This window comes from Komagataella phaffii, chromosome 3, assembly GCF_000027005.1.
Source record: "Komagataella phaffii GS115 chromosome 3, complete sequence".
Classification (NCBI taxonomy): domain Eukaryota; kingdom Fungi; phylum Ascomycota; class Pichiomycetes; order Pichiales; family Pichiaceae; genus Komagataella; species Komagataella phaffii.
The window spans coordinates 1,956,203-1,978,220 of NC_012965.1; the positions used below are offsets into that span (position 1 = coordinate 1,956,203).

The window sequence follows — 22,018 nt, forward strand, 5'->3', positions numbered from 1 at the left end:
TGGAAACTGCTTGTTACTGTGCTTGGTTTTGTGATCGTGCTGTAGTCATAAACAGTTTATAAATAACAGCAGTCGCTAGTCCTATAATAAAAGACATGGTTAATGCTGACTCCAAAAAGGTCATTTTGGTAAACATATCAGCGTTGTTTCCAATTTGTGTAAATCTTGGGGGATACGTAACTCTGGATGCCTCATCTTTAGAGTTAAATGAGCCAAAGTAAGTGTTGTACCACATCTTCAACTTGAGCCGTATTAATGCTAATTGAATTGGAAGGAAATGATCTTTCCTTCGAAGAGCCAAATCATAATATCTTTTCGCCAAATGAAAATCTTGTGGTACATCTTTTCCCATTTCATATAAATTTGCAAGGTTATATGCTCCCTGTGCGCCATTTGTCTCGGCCACTTCTTTGTAGGCACTCAAATAAGCATCTTTGCCCTGGATTTTGGTTTCATATAAAGCATCAGCTAAGTATAAACCAGCATCGATGTTTCCCTGCAAAAAGGCTCTTTGGTAGTTTTTTAAAGCTAGTGGGGTTAGTATTGGATGGATATCTGCATTTTTCTGATACAGCATAAAAGCAGAAGACGTCTGTGCTGTTTCTAAGCCAAGTTCTGCTGACATAAGATACAAAACAAGTGCCGCCCTGTAGTTTCCTAAAAGGAAATGTTGCAGTGCTAATTTCATACCATTGGACGCTAAAGGTTCTATCAAAGGCATACAAGCCTTTGCCGCACCTAATCGCACTATATATTCATCACTTGGTTTAGTGAGATAGGCATAATTGCGATTCAAGACATTTACTATAGTTGCGTTTGCCAGATTTTCCCGGCTGGGGAAGTCAATTGTTCCATATTGAAAATCAACTGTGAACTGGCTCAAACTGGCTCTAGGAATCTTAAATGGAGGAACTGGCTTTGTTTCGTTAAGATACTTTAAGTCTTGAGAAGGTTCTAATGGAACAAAAACACCATAAGCTTTGGAAGTGGCTGGGAGCTTGATATCTGGAAGAGTTGCCTTAATAAGATGCTTTTCAGCAGCTTCCATATTTTGTGGAGTACCCCTTCCTGCCAAATACAACTTCCCTAGCAGAGCATGGCAACGAGTATAATACCAAACATCGACTGAGTTGAGCTCCGTCGGTGATTCGCCCAAAAGATAATCTGCTCTTCGGACACAAATCTGTGCCAACTCAAAAGCCGAAGTATAATTCCTTGGATGAATGTAGTCTCCCAGAAAATCTGACATCATTAAAGAATATATCTGAATCAGATCGCTATCCGCTGGTGTATACTCATAATTTTCATACAGATGAATATCATCTAAGGACCTGACCATTGAAGAAGGGGTCTCAGAAGCCTCATAATAGAGACCTCCATGAAAATCTGGAATTCGGATGTTAAAATTCTCCAATGGAAAAGGCATTACTGGATTAACCATTTCTTCATGTTGAGGGTATATCTTAGAGAGTGCAGCCACATGGTAAAAGTTTGCCAAATTTTCATCTTTGAGGACATCAATTCCATGCCAGTAGCGTGTTCCTAATGCCATCATAGCTTTAACGTTTCCTAAATCGGCTGAGTGTTGATAATGTAATAAAGCCCTACCCTGATCGGCTGAAGTTTGATTCAGATCCCCAATACTGTACAAAAATCCCAACTTGAAGTGATCTTCAGAATTGACCCTCAATTGTGAAAGTCGTTCCAAATATTTCACAGAGTCAGCCAATGGAATATAGACTGAATAGTTATAGTATATCCCACAATCTGCAAGTAACTCTAATGCTTCGATGTGATCATTATCACAGAGCTTCCTTAACTCATTGACGGCTGTGCAGTTATTTTTCACTTCATTGATGAGGCCAGTACTCAAAAAACGACCCAATGCTGATTCCAGCACTAGTTGTTGCTGCGAGTTCGAATATAGAGAGAACACATCATCAGGAGATATCTCTTCCGCGTTTGCTAGTTCTTTAACTAAAGTAGAGTACTGTGACTGATATGACTGATCTGCTATCGTGCAGGCCAAGAAACAACATAGAAGGTAGATGAACATGTGCCGAGCGACGATAGTAGGTCAGGAATTGATAGTTGTTTGAACAGCGATAAATGTTTCTGTACTTAGCATCTAACTCTGCCCTTGCGCGATGGGCTTCTCTCCTTTCTGACCTAGTTTTTCAGAAGGAGAGCACATCGTCTCGAGTTGATGCCAATTAAGTATAGTTGTTGCAGAGAAGGAGAGTGGCTTGAAGATTATAATAATTGGTACGACTTGGCTCAGCTCTACTTTTGCACCAAATGTCAACGTATCAAATGTTGGAGATGTACTCAGCCTGTTATCAAGGTTAAATTCTGCTCGAGATGTTCGCAGATAACGACGGGCAACAATTGCCCTAAGCATTGTTTCAACTGTCCTAAATGTAATGGGGCTCTCAAGATCACTAGTTCTACTGAAAAGGATGGAAAGTCTTTCATGTTCAATTGTCAATGCGGTTATAGCTTTGACACTGGTACGATACACCAACCACAACCATTGAGTAGAATCATTCGCAATTTGAACAAAAACACGCCCTACTACCAACTGAAAGCTTTTTATGAAGGTAAAGGATCTCTTCCAAAACAAAATGAAGATGGTGATCCCTCTTGGGGAACAAACAAACTGCCTATTCTCGCTCGAGTTCGAAGTAAGAATGACGTCTACTGCAGAGTTTGCAAAAGCTGGTTGATAGTACATAGAGCCGATGTCTCTTCTACTGCTAAATTCAATTCAACCGCTCAAGACTACGTGCCAGAGGTATATCTGGATAGATCTCAAGATAAGTTTCTTCTACATTTCATCAATAATTCCAAAGAGCTAATGGATGTCAAAATCACATATTCTCCCGGTACCGAATACCATTTTCCAAACACGAAGTTTAAATTGGGTGCAACAACGGAAAAGCTTGTGGGACAGACGAAAGACTCAACTGCAGAAGTAAAGACTCAATCTTTAAATGAAGATCAAGGGAATCTAAGAGTTCAAGTTTCAACTACTCCTCCTGAGGTATCACTCAATCACGTTATCATACCTATAGAAACCCAATTGCAAGAGTTTAGCATACCCATTCACGTTCAAATATCGGGTCAGCTTAGCTTTGGCTTCTCGTGCATGAATATACCAGAAGTGTGAATTGGAAGTGCATGCAATTCTACTTCTGAACACGCTACGCGAAAGTATCTAGGCAAGTATTTTAGCTTGCCTGCTTTCTTTCTCATCACAATCATGGGGAATGACGGCCTATCAAAGACTACGCTTGCAAGGTTGTTTCATACCGTAGCGTTTGAAGAACCAGATACAAGAATATCTTCCAAGACTTTGGAACTCTCCATTGAGTATCTTAAGATTTTCACAAAAGAAGCGGTCATTAGGGCGGATGAAGTGAGGAGAGATCGAAATGGGCAAGTTCGTTCCAAATACAACATCAAACTAGAAAATGTCGAAGATCAACCCATAGAAAATACCGATTCAAATGGTGGGATACTGGATGTCAATCACCTGAGTCAAATATCAGGAAGTCTAATTTTAGATTTCTAATTACGAATAAATTAATGGTATCAACTAAATAAACATGTCACGTACAAACTCACGAAGTTCTGTATCTTTATTGCTGTCAGTTCTGGAATGGTGAACATCTCGATTCCCTTTTCGATCGGACTTGTCATTCAGCATATTGATCTGAAAAAGCTCCAGCTGCTCTCTATCGTGTCCCATCTTTGATGAACCTGTGTCCACAGTTTCCAACTCTGTCAGGTAACCCATTTCTAGGATAGCAGATATTATGGATGAGTTCAGTTTGCCGTTCTTGGGAAATTGAAATACCTTCACATGTTGAAACAATCTGTAATATTTGGTAGAAATCTTGGTAGTGTTCCAGTTAAGATTGAATTGTTGCAACTTGGGTGCTTGAATATTGGGCTCTAATACTTTGGACTCTTCCAGATCTAAGTATTCTAGTTCTGGATAGTGGCCTTGTAGTGTAGTGATACTTCGACACCCTTTGATGCAAAACGTTTTCAAGTTTGAAGAACACTTTAGAGGGATATAAGAAAGGAAATCAGAATGGGATATGCTCAATTCCTCCAGTGAGGGAAAAAATCCATCAATATCCTCTAGCTGCGGACATCCTTTTACCTCCAATCTGACAAGGGACTCGCTGTGGAAGCCTACCAATGTTTCTAGTCCCACGGCACTAAGCCTCAAATTACGCAACGTTCCACAGTTGGACGGTAAACTCTTAAGCTTGGGTGCCACTTCAATTTCCAAAGATGTCAAATTGGGCATGATCAAGTTGTCCATTTGCTGGACTTCGAAAATCAAGTCGCATCGGAGAGTGCGCACGTTAGGGAAAACGCCTTTAAGCTGGCCATTAGTAATAAAATGTGAAGTGTCATTAAGAACCATTCCATCAATCTCTATTTTTTTCCCTGTAATGTTCATCTGGGATCCATGGAGAACAAGAGTCTTATCATGATCTTTCATTGTATTTGAGTTTGACGAAGCAGGGTACTTACTGGAGAAAGGTTGGTAGCGGACAGGCGGTAGCTCTGATTCTGTAGTCATATCAAGCTCTATAGACCCCTAAATCAAAAGATCTATCATCTTTGTTGGAAGATTTTATAGTATCCAACACTGGCCAAGGCGAAATACTAATTTACCCCAGATCTCACATAAATCTTCCCTTTTGGGGGTCTGCAGCCGACAAGCGGGTAGGGAGAGCCAAAAAATTTTGCGCGGCGGTTCAAGTTAGATCTTGCGCCCAAGTGAGTTAGTTGGTCGGCATTCTAATACTTTGAAGATCTAACTAGCTATGTACTAAAGGATTTAAAGGATCATCGTTGGGATCAATCGAGAATATCTTATCAGGATTGAGTATACGCTTAGGATCAATAGCAAACTTGATCTTGCGCATTAAATCTACTGTGTCGTGGCCATCTTCCTCTAAAAGGAAACCCCTTTTCCCGTACCCTACTCCATGTTCACCTGTACATGTTCCACCCATAGCTATAGCTCTTTGGACCATTCTATCAACTATCCGAGCAGCTCTTTCGTGTTGATCCTTCTTGTAAAGCAAAAATACATGGAAGTTTCCATCCCCAGCATGGCCAACCATTGAGGATGGAAGGCCGGAAGAGTCTATATCTTTCTTAGTTTCAAGTAGAACATCGGGCAACCTGGAAATAGGAACCGCTACATCGGTGGTCCAAACCTGGATATCTGGGGAAATGCTCTCTCGACCATAGTTGATTGTCGACCACAAAGCTACCTTTCTAGCGTTCCATAATTCCAATTTCTCGTCCTCCTCTGAGGCATAGTGCATTTTAACTGCGCCGTAGTGGTCTGCGATATCTTTCACTGTCTTTTTTAAGTCATCTACAGCATTTTTCGTAGGACCTCCAAGCTTGAAAAATAAGGTTGGAACTTCGTTGTACTTCTGTGTAGTCTCACCACTGGCGTTTATGTACCTCATCATGTTGTCATCAACTAATTCCATTGCATCCACTTGAAGACCTCGTCCAACAATATCAGCTACAGTGCTGGCAGCATTCCTAATTCCAGGAAAAGCTACCACTGCCACTGTTTGAAAAGGTGGTTTCACGTGCAGTCTTAAAGTTGCCTCAGTGACGACTCCAAGTGTTCCTTCACTACCAATGAATAATCCTGTTAAATTATAACCTGCAGACGACTTAGTGGGCCTCTGTTTGGTCTTTATGATTGTTCCATCTGCGAGGACAACGGTCAAATTCAGAACGTTTTCTTTCATCGTTCCGTATCTGGAGGCATTAGTTCCAGAGCACGAAGTACCCACCATTCCACCAATACAGGCCGACGGTCCTGGATCTGGTCCAAACAAAAGTCCATAATCATCTAAATAGTCAGCCAATGTCTCCCATCCGACACCTGGCTGCACTACAACATCAAGGTCTTCTTTATGCAGCTCCAAGACTTTGTCCATACGAGAGAGATCTAAAGAAATTCCTGATCTTGTGGATATGAAATGTCCTTCCAAAGATGTTCCTCCTGTAAATGGTACTATTGGGACAGAGTATTCGTGACATATCTTCATTATTTCGGACACTTGCTCCGTTGACGTACCATAAACTACATATTTGGGAAATTGGGTACTCTCGGGATGATGACTGTTCCAGTAAGTGTCATTGTGACTCTTGATCGTCTCTTCTGTAGTAACAACGTTCTCTTTTCCAAGTACTTGCTCAAGTTTAGTGCGACACTGTTCTATAGTTTTCTCATTAGCGTATTGTGGAGCAATTATACCTTTCAATGGAGTGGTACTACTTTTAGGGAAAAGAAAAGGTGGAGGCTTTTCACTGATTGAATAAGCCGAAGATAATGATCCTATAACAACACCAAGAGTCAGGGCTAACCCCAATTTGATGGTATTATTGCCAGATCCGCTGGCTGATGGGCCTTGAAAAGTCGTAAGTGCCTTGTCGTTACGGGAGGCATTGTCATTTAATGATTTCAGTTTAGGAATTTCTGGCTTTGTTTTCGATACACTGTTGCTAACTTTGGAATATTGGGCAAAAGACCTACAAATTCTTCCAAATTTCAACATATTTTGCAGCGGTTAATATGAAACGGCAAAATACATCAGAAAGCTCGGTCTGTATATATATATACATAGCCGTGCGCGAGTTGCTTTTGAAACCTCTCTTCTCTTTCTGCAGACGATGTGGGAACGTGACATACAGAGACTAGTTTGCAATGGTGCTTATTCTAGTAATTCCTACCATACTTTGGCGACATCTTTGAAGTATCCTTCTCAGACTTCTCCGTCCATGAAAAGTTCTTTTCAATGATGTCTCGGTGGCTTTTTCTGAGAAGATTACCACTCTATAGCGACAGCTGAAAGCCATGAAAACGAAAAGACCGCGGACTAAATCAACCGTTTTTATATTCTGTGCATATCATTGCATAGATGTTTGTGTGGTTTAGCATTTTGACTAGCATTTAAGGTTTGTTCAATTCTGAAGAAGGAATTCCTCTGTTTTGTTGATAGTAACTCACTTGAATACCACTTTGCTGAGAGGTAGATTCAGATATCAGCTGTGTTGGTTCGGCGTTGTGTCTGTAAAGATAGTATAACGCAACATCCTCCTGCTGGCACTTTTTTTCTCTCTACATCCACCAGATTTTAGGCTCAGCTCTAGGGGTGGTTATGTTCTATTGGCGACAAATGGAACAACGTAATAAAAGGTACAGATCGTCAATCACTCAAAAAGGGCTATTCTGTATACTGCAAACATTGATGTGACTACAGTAAAACAAAATGAGTGAGCAACTGTGAACTATTAATGAGTTTGAATTATATAAGCAGTTATCTTTCTACATGAAATCGTCATCACCAAGATCATCATAATTAGTGGTATCCATATCATCCTTTCTGAACGAGCCTCCAACATTAGCACGCACGTTTTTGGCCTTCTTTTTTCCTGCACCTCCTGTGGAAGTTCCACCACTTTTAGCCAAACGTGCCTGGCGCTCAACCTTGATTTTCTCTTTCTCCATTACGCTCAAAGTGGATATGACCTTTCTGAGGTTCTCCAACGATAGAGGGTTACTCAAATCTCTTATAAGATCAATTGCTAAAGATGAAGAATAATTCAACATGCTATCTTTAGCGTAAGATGTTAGTTGTGTGGAGAGTGCCTTACGGAGGTTCACATAGTCCTGCTTGGTCTCTAGTTCAAATATCGGATGCTCCCTCAATGGAGTATCTTTGGTGAGAGCTGCTTTTCCAACACCACCGTTGGCCTCAAGGGCTGCACGGGCTGCTCTTGCCCTGGGGTGCTCATCAGCAACACCTAATCCGTCAAAGAGATCTGCAGCATTGTTCAAATCAGCGTCCAACTCCGCTTGCTTCAACAGTTCCCTACGTGTTTTGTCATCAACAAGGTCAATATCCAACTTTTTCTGGGTGGGGTTAGCCTTATTCTCCTTCTTTTTTGAAACAGTCTTGGTGGAGGTCTTGACGGGCGCTTTGGGTGTGTCTACTGTATCCCAAGATTCTAATAATGGTTCATCATCAACTTCATCCTCCCAACTCTGGGCGGGAACTTTACTAGGGATATCAAAATCTTCGTCGTCCCAAGACATAACTAGCGTGAATATTCAGGGATTTTTGGTACTTTTTTTTTTTTAATTTCGAAGCAAGATATCTCTATCCAGCTCACAAGGGGTAAATCTTAAAGGTGTAAGGATGCTTGAATTCTACTTGAAAAATAACTGTTCTACACACGAATCTGTGTTGACACGGCAGAGATGAAAGAAAAAAAATTTTGAAAAGCCTGACTCCCTCTTTCGCGAAAATGTACACGAGCTGCCAAGACGGCGTCGCACGACCGCGCTTATCAGTAATCTATTAGCCAGGCAGTCATTCACTAGGTTTATTATTTCCTTCTTTCGCTTTACTTTGTTTACAAACACTAACAATGACTGAAGCCAAACCACAGGCCCCTAAGGAAGGCCAAGATTCGCAGGAGATATTTTTCTCCACCGGTAGAGGAGGTGCAGGTAACATGGGGAAAGGAGAGTCCCTGCCTTCTCCAAAGCTCGAACCCCAGAGGTCTCGCATCTCTACCAATGAGAATGAACTGTCTCCGATTTACAGCACTGGGCGTGGTGGATTCGGAAACATGCAGAACAAGAAGGATATAGGGGAAATGGCACACCTGGACGAAGAAATGGGCATTGCTCCTGTTCACTCAAAGAAGATGAGTGAGCAACAACAGCATGTTGCTGTTGGTAGAGGTGGTTATGGTAACGTCTTAACGGCGTCACAGTCAAGAGGATTAGAAGATAGAGAGGAAACTTCTGAAGACGCCAAACCTCGTAATGGAAATGGTTTCTTCCGTAAGATCAAAAAGCTCTTTAGTTAGTTCTGTGTTTTTTTACTCTAGATAATACAATAATCAATCATACATTGGGCAAATAATAACAACAAAATCAGTACGTAGAATATTTAAAATTAGAGGACCTCATTTTTTCGGTTTCAAATTTTCTTTTTTTATTTAATTAGGCCTTGGCTGCAAGTTCCTCAAGTTTCTTGAAGTTACGAAGCTCGATGGATCCGTTGCCTGGAAGAATACTTTCTCCTTTGTTGAGGATGTTATCCACTTCTCTGGCACATTGACGTCCTTCTTGAATACCCCAGACAATCAAAGACTGACCACGGCGACAGTCACCAGCAACAAATACCTTATTGGATACTCTGTATCCAGAGGTGGAAATAGTGGATATGTTACCACGCTTGTCTCTGTGAAGACCTTGGGCGGAACCTAATCCGCTCTTGTCTAGTTCAGGACCCATGAAACCCATAGACAAAAGAACAACGTCAGCTGGGAAGAAATCCTCAGATCCAGGAACTTCAGCCATTTGCCATGCTCCACTATCGGACTGTTTCCATTCAACTCTGACAGTATTGATACCTTTTACGTTACCCTCATCATCGCCCTCAAATGATTTACTGAGGATAGAGTATTGACGTGGATCTTTACCATAATGAGTAGCAACTTCACTGTGTCCATAGTCGACACGGAATACCCTAGGCCACTGAGGCCATGGGTTCTCCCTGGATCTGGTTTCTGGGGGATGTGGCAGTAATTCAAAGTTAGTCACACTCTTTGCCCCATGCCTAGTTGCAGTTCCCAAACAGTCATTACCTGTGTCACCACCTCCTATAACAACCACATGCTTACCTTCAAGTTCATCACGAACATTGTCTAAGTAATCATCAAGAAGTGCTTGCGTATTCCATTTTAATAGCTCCATAGCAAATTTAATATTATTCAGTTCACGCCCTGGAATCTTTAGATCTCTTGGTATGGTGGAACCAATGGCTACCACGACAGCATCATAGTCTCTTTCCAGCTCTTCAAGTGTGATATCTTCTCCAACATTAACATTGCACTTAAATTCGACGCCCTCAGCGGCCATCAAATCAGTACGACGCTTAACAATTCCTTTGTCCAGCTTCATGTTGGGAATACCATACATTAAGAGACCACCTGGACGGTCAGCACGTTCGTAGATTGTGGCAGAGTGACCAGCTTTATTCAGCTGATCAGCAGCTGCTAAACCAGCAGGACCGGAACCAATGATGGCAATAGTCTTACCGGTGCGAATCTTAGGAGGCTGAGGTTTAATCCAACCTTGTTTGAATCCGTAGTCAATTATACCAGCTTCCACAGACTTTATACCGACGGCTTCAGCTCCAGTGAGATTAACCACACAGGCACCCTCACAAGGTGCAGGGCATACCTTTGAAGTAAATTCAGGGAAGTTGTTGGTCATCAAAAGTCTCTGCAAAGCTTCATACCATTGATCACGGAAAACAAGTTCATTCCATTGAGGAATAATGTTTGAGATGGGGCATCCAGTGTCACTGGTACAGAAGGGAACACCACAGTCCATACATCTTGCAGTCTGTTGTTTCAATTCATCTTTGGTCAACCTTGTGGAAAGCTCATTCCAGTCTTTGGTCCTAGTCTTTGCACTGCGGTAGGGTTCATTAAGTCGCTTGTACTTCATGAAACCCTTCAGTTTATCTAGCTTCACTAATTTCTTTTCCTCGGATTTTACGTTGAGAATGGCATCTTCTAAATCAGTGATTTTAGGTTCTGCCTTCTTACAACTTGACTTCTTGTTACGAAGAATTTCTCCGTTTGTAACATCAGCTTCGGGGTCTTGCTTGAGTTTTTCGAAGAAATTCTGAACTTTATCTTGCTTCACCTTTTCAAGTTCCTTCTTTTCCTTCTCCAAGACATTCTTATACTCGTAAGGCAATACCTTCACAAAGCGAGGCAGAATTCGGTTAAAGTCCTGCAATATATTATTAGCGAGTCCAGAACCAGTGTAATGGCGGTGGTCCTCGATTAATCCACGCAGGAAAGCAATCTCACTGGGGTCAGTCAAAGACGAAAGTTCAACCATCTCCTTGTTCACTTTTGTATCCTCAAATTCTTGAGCCATGTCTAACACATAAGCAATACCACCAGACATACCAGCTGCAAAATTGATACCTGTGCTACCCAGCACAACGACCCGACCACCTGTCATATACTCACAACAATGATCACCAGCTCCTTCAACAACTGCAGTAGCACCTGAATTACGAACAGCAAATCTTTCAGCCGCAATACCGCTGATAAATACTGCTCCGGAAGTGGCTCCATAAAGACATGTATTACCAACAATCATGTTCTCTTCAGCCTTGAAAACACTGGACTTAGGAGGGTAAACGATGATGCGACCGCCGGAGAGCCCTTTTCCAACATAATCATTACAGTCACCTTCTAATTCCAAGGTCACACCAGGGGCAAGATACGCACCAAAGGACTGCCCGGCATTTCCTGTGACATTAACGTGGACAGTATCATGAGGGAGACCTTCCTCACCAAATTTCTTTGAGATACGGTAGGACAAAGTTGATCCAAAAGCACGATCGGTATTGGTGATGTCACAAACAATAGTAACAGGAAGGCCATTCTCTAGAGTAACTTCTGCCTCATCAATAAGTTTATTGTCCAGCCTCATGTGAAGCTTGTAGTCTTGTTTACGGACACAACGGGTTGCTACACCAGGACGAATACTGTGAGCAGGGGTCAAAATTGGCGACAAGTCAATATTAACATTCTTGGTATTCATGAACTCTTCACGAACAAACAGTTTTTCGGCTCTACCCACCATTTCGTTAATGGTACGGAATCCGAGTTTTGCCATGATTTGTCTCAACTCATTGGCAAGATAGTAGAAGAAATTAATGACATGTTCAGGTGTACCCTCAAACTTGGAACGAAGCTCTGGGTCTTGAGTAGCGATACCTACTGGACAGGTATTCAAATGACACTTTCTCATCATAATACAGCCCATTGCAATAAGAGGAGCAGTGGCAAAACCCCATTCTTCAGCTCCCAGCAGACAAGCAATTGCGATATCCCTACCTGTTTTGAGTTGACCATCTGTTTGCACAACAACACGGCCACGCAGGTCATTCAAAACTAACGTTTGGTGGGTTTCTGCCAAACCTAGTTCCCATGGAAGTCCAGCATACTTGATACCAGTCCAACGTGAAGCACCAGTTCCACCGTCATGACCACTGATTAAAATATGTTCGGCCTTAGCTTTAGCAACACCTGCAGCAATGATACCGACACCAACTTCGGAAACCAATTTGACAGAGATACGAGCTCTAGGGTTACTACATTTTAGATCGTAGATAAGTTGCTTCAAATCTTCGATGGAATAAATGTCATGATGAGGAGGAGGCGAAATGAGACCAACACCAGGTGTAGAGTGACGAGTTCTGGCAATCTCCTTAGATACCTTGTGGCCTGGTAACTCACCACCTTCACCAGGTTTAGCACCTTGAGCCATCTTGATTTGAAGTTCATCAGCATCAGCTAGATAGTGTGCAGTGACACCAAATCTTCCCGAAGCAATTTGTTTGATGGCGGATCTCATGGTGTCACCATTCTCGGTGATATGGGACCTCTCCTTGTCTTCACCACCCTCACCTGTATTAGACTTACCACCTAATCTGTTCATGGCGACCGCAAGTGTTGAGTGAGACTCCATTGATATAGAACCATAGGACATGGCTCCCGTTGCAAATCTGCGAACAATTTCAGTCCAAGGCTCAACCTGGTCGATAGGAACTGGGGTGGAATGATCAAAATCAAAATCTAACAAACCACGGAGAGTACAATTCTTGATTGCCTCGTATTCCTTCTTACTATAAGCCTCATATGCTTTCTCGTTCTTATTACGGACAGCATCCTGAATACTAGCAATAGCTGCAGGATCATTGATATGAGCTTCTCCACCATCACGCCAGTGATACTCACCAGTCTCGGGGAGACCTTCCTTTCTTACGGATTCTGGATTGAACTTTTCTGGTGTAAAACCCTGATCATGTAAAGTAAATGCATCTTGAGCGAGATACTCAAATGTCACACCCTTAATACGCGAGGCGGTTCCAGCAAAGCATCTATCGACAATCGAGTTATCCATACCGAGAATTTCAAAAATTTGGGCTCCCTTGTAGGAGGCCAGAGTGGAAATACCCATTTTCGACATTACCTTTAGGATACCACTGTTGATTGAGGACTTGTAGTTGTTGATTACCTGATCATCAGTAAGCTCTCCTTTGGGACTTCGCAGCAATTTACGCTTGTTCATATTAAGAAGTGTTTCCATAGCAAGATATGGATTGATACCATCACAACCATAACCAACCAAGGTACACATATGATGAACCTCACGAGCTTCACCAGTTTCAACAATAATTGCAACCTTAGATCTTTGCTTCTGTCTTACCAGATGATGATGAACGGCACCAACAGAAACTAAAGCCGAAAGCGGAATGCGGTTACCTTGGGAAATGTTTCTATCGGATAGGATAATTATGGACGAATTCTCCGAGATAGCCAGCAGAGCTTGTTGACAAATACGGGATATAGCATTCGTGTATCCCAACAATCCTTCCTCCTTGTCAAACGTGATATCGATAGTCGAGATTTTCCACTGAGGATAAACGTTGCTGATCTCTGTGAGTGCCTTAAACTGTCTGTTGGTCAGGATAGGAGACTTCAGCAACAATCTATTACACTGTTGAGGTTTCATCTCCAATATATTACCTTGAGGTCCTACTGGGCATTCTAAGGACATCACAATCGATTCCCTGATGGGATCAATGGGAGGGTTTGTGACCTGCGCAAACAATTGACGGAAATATTCATAGGTTAGTTTCGGTTTCTCGGAAATACAAGCAAGAGCAGTGTCGTTACCCATAGAACCAAGTGCTTCCTTTCCACTGGCACCCATAGGTCCAATAATTAAGTTTATTTGTTCCAAGGAGTATCCAAACGCTTTCAGTCTGGGATCGGTGTCAATATTACCAGCATCTTCAGGCAGATCTTGGGCTAGAGAGATGTCCCTTACCTCAAGTTTGGAAATCAGTTCAGGTATAGAGATTTGATTAGCAAGTACCCAAGACTTGAAGTCAAATCTGGATGCAACTTTGCTTTTCAATTCTCTATCATCTACAATTCTTCCCTCCTTGGTATCAACCAAAAGCATTCTACCAGGACGCAAACGACCTTTCTGAATGATCTTAGCGGGATCAATATTTGGAATGACACCAACCTCGGAACCACAAATCATAAGATCGTCATCGGTGACGTAGAATCGACATGGCCGTAATCCATTTCTATCCAGATTGGCCCCACAATAACGACCGTCCGCAAAAGTAAACAAAGCAGGTCCATCCCAAGGCTCCATTAAGCAAGCAGCCCACTCATAGAAAGCACGCATCTTAGGAGGCATGTTAGCATTGTTCTGCCAAGCTTCGGGGATTAGTAGCATAACGGCCTCGGGAAGAGAAAGGACTCCGTTAATCATCAGTAGCTCCAGTACATTATCAAAAGCACCGGAGTCAGATCCACCCTCTTCAATTATAGGGTAAAGCTTATCAAGCTCGTCGTCTTCAAAAGTGGTACTTGACATAACACCTTCACGAGCTCTCATCCAGTTCTTATTACCTCTCAATGTATTGATCTCACCATTATGGGCAGCCCAACGCAAAGGTTGAGCCCTATCCCAAGATGGAAAAGTGTTTGTAGAGAAACGGGAGTGCACCAGAGCAAAATGGGATTCGTACTCCACATTGACCAAATCATGATAGTAGTTAAATACCTGGGCAGGAGTAAGCTGTCCCTTGTACACTATATTCTTGTTGGACAATGAACAAATATAGTACCAGTTATGAATACCAATGGTATGAGTGGACTGCTTACGCAAAATAAATAATTGTTTTTCAAATCTAGTTTGAAATTTTTCCTCAAACTCAGCCTCTGAGTACTCAGCTGGAGAGTCGCCTTCACCGTAGGCTTCTTCCAAGACAATACAAGGCTGTTGAATGAATGGCTCACGGGATAGAGATGCAGGACCCAAAATGGATGAGTCATGAGGGACATTTCTCCAACCAAGCACCCTCAGCCCCAAAGATTTGGCAATGTTGGTAAAAGTGGCCTTAGAACGGTTGATGACTTCCTGGTCATCATTCTTGAAGAAGACGTTACCTACGGCATACTCTCCCAATCGAGGAATTTTAACCCCACAGTGATATTGGAACTCACGTTCCATGAACTTGTGTGGAATAGAAGTCATGACACCAGCTCCGTCTCCGTCTCTAGCATCGGAACCGACTGCTCCACGGTGTGCCATATTGCAAAGCAAGTAGCTGGAATCAGAGACTATCTTGTGAGAAGGAACACCCTTAATGTGGCAGGCAAAACCTACCCCACAAGCATCTTTTTCATACTCTTGGTTGTACAACGTACTTAAACCAGGTTTGGGCAAAGTGTGTGCCCAGGTTCTGTTTCCTGGAACTTCATCATAGGAGTATGGGGTGTACTCTGGCTCTTGTTCCATAATATATCCTGTAAATTCAAGATCTAGATTTTTATTTTGCTTTACAGAAAAGAGAAGGAAGAGTTTTTCTAGGAGAATAGAGTTTGGACGACGAATGAATCGGTTAAATGAGATTATGAGACCCAAATCTGGAGATAAAGATCAGTCAGTTAATTGGACATTCCCAATCGAGGCTGACATAGTGTAAATTCGCGAAGAGATTTCTTATCAGGGTTTTTACCCCAGCCAATAGCAGTAATACGTTTTGTCATTGGCAAAGAGAGAACCCTCGATTGCATCTTAAAGATGCAGCAGCACGTCGCCGGCCATGTCCTTGAGGAGCGGAGCGAGCTTCGGCTGTTGTGTCACCTGACTATTGGTTTTTTTTTTTTTTTTTTTTCAATAGGCTCAGTTTTCTATTACTATTATCATACAAACTCGTCATCAACTTCGACTTGCTCTGTCTCTGGTGCAGCTTCCAGTCGTTCATCATCGTCATCTTCCCCAGCATCAGGAACCATAATCTGCTCGTGCTCGGTTCTGTATTTACGACTGATCCTAGAGCTGCGACCTAATTCCATTGCTCGTTCTCTGGCCTGATCTTGTAAGCTCTTTAACTGGCCACCTAAACTCTTTCTAACTGTGCGGTTTGATAGAGAATCCCAAATTTGTAGTGATCCGGAAGCACCTCCAATCGTAATGAAGCCTGCCACTTCGACATCTGGGGCAAAGGATGAGGCGAGCACGTTACCCACACCAAAATCTCTGCTCAGAATCATCGAAGGATTTCCTGAGTTCGTTGACGTCGGAACATTCCACAACTTGAGGTTTTTGTCTCCCATAGCTCCTGTCGCCAGCAAGCCATCCACAAATCTATTACGATCCAGGGTGGAGATACCTGAATCATGTGCATGTAAAGTCCATAACGACTTCTCTGCTCTGATATCTAAACAGTAGATGTTACCTTGATCGGTACCCGCATAAACAGTTTTCTCGGGTCCCCAGCAGGCGGTTTCCACTTCTTCATTTCCTGATCCAACCACGAATCTTTTGGTCATTGATTTCTCTTCAGTAATTCGGACGTCTGTCAAGGATACATACCCATCATAACCACCAGTCAATAGTATGGACCCATTTTCTTCACTCCATTGGGAGGAAGATATCTGTTTACCCTGATGAATCTTATTCATGGACCTAACACATTGAGCTTGGTTCAAATCCCACAATTTAACTGTGCAGTCGGCTGAACAAGAAGCTAGCACGGATCTAAAACTTCTGTTATGAGATAAAGAAAGAACTGCATCAGTGTGATGGGTAGTTACATGAGATCCTTTCTTGTTTTTCTTAGTCTTCTTCTTGGTAAGACCAGCAACACTATTCTCTTCTGGCTCGCCCAAAATCACGTCTGGAAAAGCCTTGTCTACACAGTCCAGGTTCCAGATTTCAATCTGGGGATCCAAAGTACCAACTGCAGCAAAGTTGGCAACATTGCTATTGTCATTTGGTCCGAATGGCTTGTAACTCAACCATTCGACACACAGAGGAAACGAGGGTAACATGATATCATGATGTACGTACAAACTAGGATCTCTGGTCATTCCACGGGCCACATCAGGATCGAATTTGTCGCCGTCCTCTTCTTCAGCGCCATCAGGGGCTCCAGCACCGTCGTCGTATACGTAAACATCTAAAAAGGAGATATCGTCTTCAGTTCTGGTGGAAAGGATCATATTGTCTGTGGGGTATACTTGCAACTCTTGTTTCTCTTCTAAAATTTCACGTTCCGTTGGAAGAGTGATGTATGCGTCACCATCTGCGTTGTTCTCATCTTCGTGGTAACGGGCACCCGTACTTGATAACCCAGGTAGCATCGAGACTTTGAGGCCATTGGCAACAGAATCCTCATACGTTTCGTCATCATCGTAATGTTCTAAATCATATTCCTTTAGATCATCATCAATGTCATCTTGAGACTGTAGTTTGCTAGCTATAGATTTGTTGATGTTGGCTTTCATTTCTGAAATATCAGAATCATCTTTCTGTGTTTCGGCCAGCTCATCCTGGGCATCTTTCAGTTTCAAATTGGCCATGGCTTCAATTCTCTCCATCTCAACATCGTTCATTTCATATTTCTCGGGAAACTCCGAGGGGAAGCCTCTGGGAACCCATGTTGTAGACGAAATCATAAGTGTACAATACTGTCTCTTTAAACTGAAAAAAAAAATTTAGAGAAGAAAAAAAAAATTGCTGGTCACATGATAAGGTGGATCCCGTAATCAAGCATTAACCTGGTTCAGGTTCGTGGATTGTTTAGGCTTTATAAAATTGACTGGTAGGTCCCCAGTTTCAAGTTTTCTTTAGTAATCTACTCGCACAAATTATTGTTGGGCATCTCGTCCTATCAGATTCATATAGATCTATAATTGATTCCCCTCCTGAAACACTTTCAACCAACATCTGAGGGTTCTCGAAAATTCAGTAAGATTGACTCCCTTCTCATCCAGGCTTGGTGACCATCAAAATCACCAATCATGTCAGATGACAAAAAGCAATCCCTGCAGAAATTACAGCAACTACTTCAGTCTTTGCAAGTAGGTCAACAGGTGAACGAAACCAGCAGCCTTCCACCTAAAAGAAAGGATGAATATAAATTTTGGAGAACACAACCTGTTGCCAGCTTTGAGGAAAAGATTCAGTCCGAAGGACCCATAGAGGAACGAAAAACTCCTGCTGATATTCCTGATAGTCCTATTCCGCTGTTATCAAGCTTTGAATGGGTGATTGTTGATATGGAAGATGATCACCAGGCTGATCAGTTGTATGAGCTTCTCTGTAACCATTACGTAGAAGACAAAGACTCTTCACTTCGGTTCCAATATAGCCAGAGGTTCCTAAAATGGGCGTTAAAATCCCCACGTTGGAAGAAAGATTGGCATGTGGGTGTGCGTGTCAAAGAATCTGGAAAGTTAGTCGCCTTTATCAGTGCAATCCCCGTGAACCTGTCTGTCCGTGAGAAGAAAATCGAATCTGTTGAGATTAACTTCCTCTGTGTGCACAAACAACTTAGATCCAAGCGTTTGGCTCCAATTTTGATCAAAGAGATTACTAGGCGTGTTAACAAATGTGATATTTGGCATGCTCTTTATTCTGGTGGTGGTGTAATTCCTACTCCAGTGTCGACGTGCCGATACACACACCGCCCGCTTAACTTTGGCAAACTCTACGAGTGCGGCTTTTCAGGCTTACCACACAATACTACTAAGGAACAGATGATTTCCAGATACACCATTGGCTCGTCCACTAAACTACCTGGACTTAGGCCCTTGGAATCTAAGGATCTAGGCAAGGTGAAAGTACTTTTCGATACCTTTCAATCGAAGTATGAATTGTATCAAAATTTCACAACAGAAGAGCTAGAACACTGGCTTCTTGGAGACAAGGAACAACAAAATTTGCAAAACCAAAATGAAAAAGTCATCCAAAGTTTTGTTGTAGAGAACGACTCAGGTGAGATTACAGATTTCGTATCATTCTATATCTTACCTTTTGGTGTCTTACAGGGCAACGTTCATAAGACCGTGAACGTTGCTTATCTGTTCTACTATGCAACTACTGCAGGCTTGAAGAAACTTTCTGATGATGCTGAAGCTACAAAAGTTTTGAAACACAGGCTGATAGAGCTGGTTGGCGATGTTCTCGTGTTAGCTAAGCGACTGGAAATCGATGTTCTGAACGCATTGACGTCCCAGGATAATACTCTTTTTCTACAAGATTTAAAGTTTGGGCTCGGTGATGGTTATTTGCATTTTTACCTCTTCAACTATAGAGCATTTCCAATCGATGGAGGAATTGACAAGGAGACAGGTAAGTTTGATGAGGTAAGACGAAGTAAAGTTGGTGTGGTTATGCTGTAATCTCTTGAAGCTTTAAATATTCTAGTTTAATCATATTCGACTCTAGTATGCTTCTTTACTTTCACAGTGGGTATCAAAGTCGTTCCATCTGTCTCATATTGTATGTACTCAATGAAATCCCCATTGAATCCTATCCAGGGTCCATCCAACGGTTCTTTAATTAATGGATAGACATATTTTTGTTCCAGTTCCCTCTCTTCTTCAATCGTACTCTTTCTCTTTCTTAGTGGAACTCTGAGCAACGGTTCTTCTTCCCCTAAAATTTCAGGCGTTAACACGGGACTATGAGAAGAAGAATCTGGCTCCGATGGTGGTGGTGGATTAGTGATCGATTCTAGGGCGATGTACGTTGTCAAAGGAGCATAATACTTGTTGAAGACATACTGCAAAGCAGCAGTAATAGCGAGAAGTGGAATCAATAGACCGGCTAATATGTACCTCGATTCCAAAGCCAAAGTTCCAATCATCGTCAACTGGAAGAAAAATAAGCCCAAAACTACTCGGTTGAAAATAATCTTCCATGCTTTCCCGGTAGAATGAGGTAAGTGTACCATGGAGTAAGTTAACTGATACTTGTAAGTGTAATAGCCTAATATGAAGTAACATAGGCCTGATGTCACAATTTGAGTGGATATCACAGAATAGATTAATGTTATGATGAAAATGAAAATATGCTGAGGTAAGATTAGACCAAAATCGAAAACTGCCGGTTTGTAGAAAAGATCCCGGTAGTTTCTGGGCGTTTGCAACCTGTAACACATAACATATTGCCAAAAAAGGAAGAACATATCCCCCACCTGTAGCAATTTAAAGGGGAACATCGTTAAACCTTGAAGAAGAATCAGATTTACATAAAAGACTGACATCTCCTTTATCGAAGTCGCCAGCAGATATGCAATTCTAGTTGTGTCGCTTAGTAACGACCAATAACTTGACAATGTACCGAAAACCGTGAAAATCAAAAACAAGTTGAAAAAAACGTAGAGAAAATTCTTCTTGATCACTGAAAGCTCTATATCTCCTTTGGAAATCATTCCTTGGTACTGAGTGATATAGTAGATGAAGTATGGCAATATCACGTTGATGATGGTAAAAAGATATGTAGGCAAAATACCTGTAACCACTGTCATAACCCACTTATGTGACTCAAGATAATGACCAAATGTTGGCCACATTTTCTTAATGGCAGACAATTTCAGTAGACTGGTGATATATCGAGTTGGAACAACCAGGAGCGCACTCACTAGTATAACAGTCAGCTCAATGGCATTTTTTCTGATAAGTTTTGTTTTAGCATTTATAAGGAAATTATCCCAGTTAACATCATTGGGAGAAGGAGCCAAACAAGTTGTCATTTGAAATATTTTGGGAGATATTATAGCTTGGGCCGCTAGCTGCGCCTCTTCCACAGATGATAAAGTTACAAAAGCAGCATTGATCGGCTGAAAATTGGCTGAAAACCTTAGCTGTTCAATCTCCTTGTCAACTCCTTGAAGCTCGGTAGAATAATAGAAAATAGGATCAACTTTAGTACCAAAAGGCCTAAGTCTTTTTAATGTCCCAGAGTTTGCAAATATCCTGGAAAATAGCCCGTTAGAATTTGGAACTGCTTCAGGTTCTTGAGTGTTTTCTAATTCTAGAAGACTGTAAGAAGTGTTAAGAACAGTAGAAGGTACGTTATCTTTCGAATAAATCCTTCGACGAAGACCAAACTTGCTGCTATACGCTCTTTCAAGCTTTTGAACAATGCTTTTTCGACGTTCAAACAACTTGTTTAGCTGAGAATAATCGTAAACAATAGATACTTGAGTAACAGATCCCAATCCCAATTTCTCGATATAATCCTTGAGTGCAAATTCACTTAACAAACGTTGAGGTATATTAGTGATCCTTATGGTCTTGTCCGTAACCAAACTTTGTGACGCCAAATATCTTTGCCTTTCTTTGATAATCAACTCTGATTCGTCAAACATAAAATAAAGAACTATCCCAGTAAAAACATAGGTGAAAAGGGAATACACAAACATGAAACCTTTGTGTTTAGGTTTATCATCTTCATCGCTTATAACATGGATCAGGGAGGTATCGCTCAAATACCCTTCAATTAGATACCTGAAAGGAGAAATTATCAACAGACTAAAAACTGATAGAGTCAAAAGTATCTTTATTCCAACTTTGAAAAATCTCAAAAACACGAAAGAGTCTAATCCTGATATTTGGAGTACTTCATTATCTTTGATTTTGTGCAACACGTAGCACCATCCAAATAGTGAGTTAGGAAGCTTCCTTATCAACTGATTTCGATAAGGTCTGATTCCATAAACCAAAGGAAACTTGAACCGCAACATGCAAAAGAAGAAAAAAATGAACAATCCAAGAATTGTGCAAAAGACAACCTGAACTTTGAACACTGTCAAGTTCTGACTCTGCGGGTTATAAGGGAAGTGGTCGGGGTCATCAGCCATTTGAGCAGTGTTTGGTAGTGTTGACAGACTAAGTATCAAAATCCCATTAAACAGTAAACTGGAGTAGCTAGCTATCGTCAAATGAGATGCGCGAAAATGATAAATATAATGTAAAAGGAGACAGGCAACAGGGAGATAAGACATAATACACCTACAACAAAGTGGTAGTA

General features: G+C 41.7%; 11 protein-coding genes across 11 annotated transcripts; 4 read left to right on the forward strand and 7 right to left on the reverse strand.

The window, feature by feature from the left end:
• Nucleotides 1-13: 13 nt before the first annotated feature.
• PAS_chr3_1018 (Resident protein of the ER membrane that plays a central role in ER-associated protein degradation) lies at nucleotides 14-2,056 on the reverse strand (the record flags this gene model as incomplete). Its single annotated transcript, XM_002493213.1, has 1 exon — nucleotides 14-2,056. The coding sequence occupies one exon, from the start codon at nucleotides 2,054-2,056 to the stop codon at nucleotides 14-16; it is 2,043 nt and encodes a 680-aa protein (XP_002493258.1).
• Nucleotides 2,057-2,206: 150 nt separating this feature from the next.
• PAS_chr3_1019 (Hypothetical protein) lies at nucleotides 2,207-3,169 on the forward strand (the record flags this gene model as incomplete). Its single annotated transcript, XM_002493214.1, has 1 exon — nucleotides 2,207-3,169. The coding sequence occupies one exon, from the start codon at nucleotides 2,207-2,209 to the stop codon at nucleotides 3,167-3,169; it is 963 nt and encodes a 320-aa protein (XP_002493259.1).
• A 93-nt stretch (nucleotides 3,170-3,262) lies between these two features.
• Nucleotides 3,263-3,574, forward strand: PAS_chr3_1246 (uncharacterized protein; the record flags this gene model as incomplete). Its single annotated transcript, XM_002493215.1, has 1 exon — nucleotides 3,263-3,574. The coding sequence occupies one exon, from the start codon at nucleotides 3,263-3,265 to the stop codon at nucleotides 3,572-3,574; it is 312 nt and encodes a 103-aa protein (XP_002493260.1).
• A 24-nt stretch (nucleotides 3,575-3,598) lies between these two features.
• On the reverse strand, nucleotides 3,599-4,600 carry PAS_chr3_1020 (Hypothetical protein; the record flags this gene model as incomplete). The annotated part of the gene is made up of 1 exon (XM_002493216.1): nucleotides 3,599-4,600. The coding sequence occupies one exon, from the start codon at nucleotides 4,598-4,600 to the stop codon at nucleotides 3,599-3,601; it is 1,002 nt and encodes a 333-aa protein (XP_002493261.1).
• Nucleotides 4,601-4,841: 241 nt separating this feature from the next.
• Nucleotides 4,842-6,614, reverse strand: PAS_chr3_1021 (D-lactate dehydrogenase, oxidizes D-lactate to pyruvate, transcription is heme-dependent; the record flags this gene model as incomplete). The annotated part of the gene is made up of 1 exon (XM_002493217.1): nucleotides 4,842-6,614. One exon carries the CDS (start codon nucleotides 6,612-6,614, stop codon nucleotides 4,842-4,844), a length of 1,773 nt encoding a protein of 590 aa, XP_002493262.1.
• A 770-nt stretch (nucleotides 6,615-7,384) lies between these two features.
• PAS_chr3_1022 (Dual function protein) lies at nucleotides 7,385-8,155 on the reverse strand (the record flags this gene model as incomplete). The annotated part of the gene is made up of 1 exon (XM_002493218.1): nucleotides 7,385-8,155. One exon carries the CDS (start codon nucleotides 8,153-8,155, stop codon nucleotides 7,385-7,387), a length of 771 nt encoding a protein of 256 aa, XP_002493263.1.
• Nucleotides 8,156-8,490: 335 nt separating this feature from the next.
• Nucleotides 8,491-8,937, forward strand: PAS_chr3_1023 (Hypothetical protein; the record flags this gene model as incomplete). Its single annotated transcript, XM_002493219.1, has 1 exon — nucleotides 8,491-8,937. The coding sequence occupies one exon, from the start codon at nucleotides 8,491-8,493 to the stop codon at nucleotides 8,935-8,937; it is 447 nt and encodes a 148-aa protein (XP_002493264.1).
• A 136-nt stretch (nucleotides 8,938-9,073) lies between these two features.
• PAS_chr3_1024 (NAD(+)-dependent glutamate synthase (GOGAT)) lies at nucleotides 9,074-15,490 on the reverse strand (the record flags this gene model as incomplete). The annotated part of the gene is made up of 1 exon (XM_002493220.1): nucleotides 9,074-15,490. One exon carries the CDS (start codon nucleotides 15,488-15,490, stop codon nucleotides 9,074-9,076), a length of 6,417 nt encoding a protein of 2,138 aa, XP_002493265.1.
• Nucleotides 15,491-15,897: 407 nt separating this feature from the next.
• PAS_chr3_1247 (uncharacterized protein) lies at nucleotides 15,898-17,655 on the reverse strand (the record flags this gene model as incomplete). The annotated part of the gene is made up of 1 exon (XM_002493221.1): nucleotides 15,898-17,655. One exon carries the CDS (start codon nucleotides 17,653-17,655, stop codon nucleotides 15,898-15,900), a length of 1,758 nt encoding a protein of 585 aa, XP_002493266.1.
• A 345-nt stretch (nucleotides 17,656-18,000) lies between these two features.
• On the forward strand, nucleotides 18,001-19,383 carry PAS_chr3_1025 (N-myristoyl transferase; the record flags this gene model as incomplete). Its single annotated transcript, XM_002493222.1, has 1 exon — nucleotides 18,001-19,383. The coding sequence occupies one exon, from the start codon at nucleotides 18,001-18,003 to the stop codon at nucleotides 19,381-19,383; it is 1,383 nt and encodes a 460-aa protein (XP_002493267.1).
• A 26-nt stretch (nucleotides 19,384-19,409) lies between these two features.
• Nucleotides 19,410-21,992, reverse strand: PAS_chr3_1026 (uncharacterized protein; the record flags this gene model as incomplete). The annotated part of the gene is made up of 1 exon (XM_002493223.1): nucleotides 19,410-21,992. One exon carries the CDS (start codon nucleotides 21,990-21,992, stop codon nucleotides 19,410-19,412), a length of 2,583 nt encoding a protein of 860 aa, XP_002493268.1.
• Between the last annotated feature and the right edge of the window lie 26 nt (nucleotides 21,993-22,018).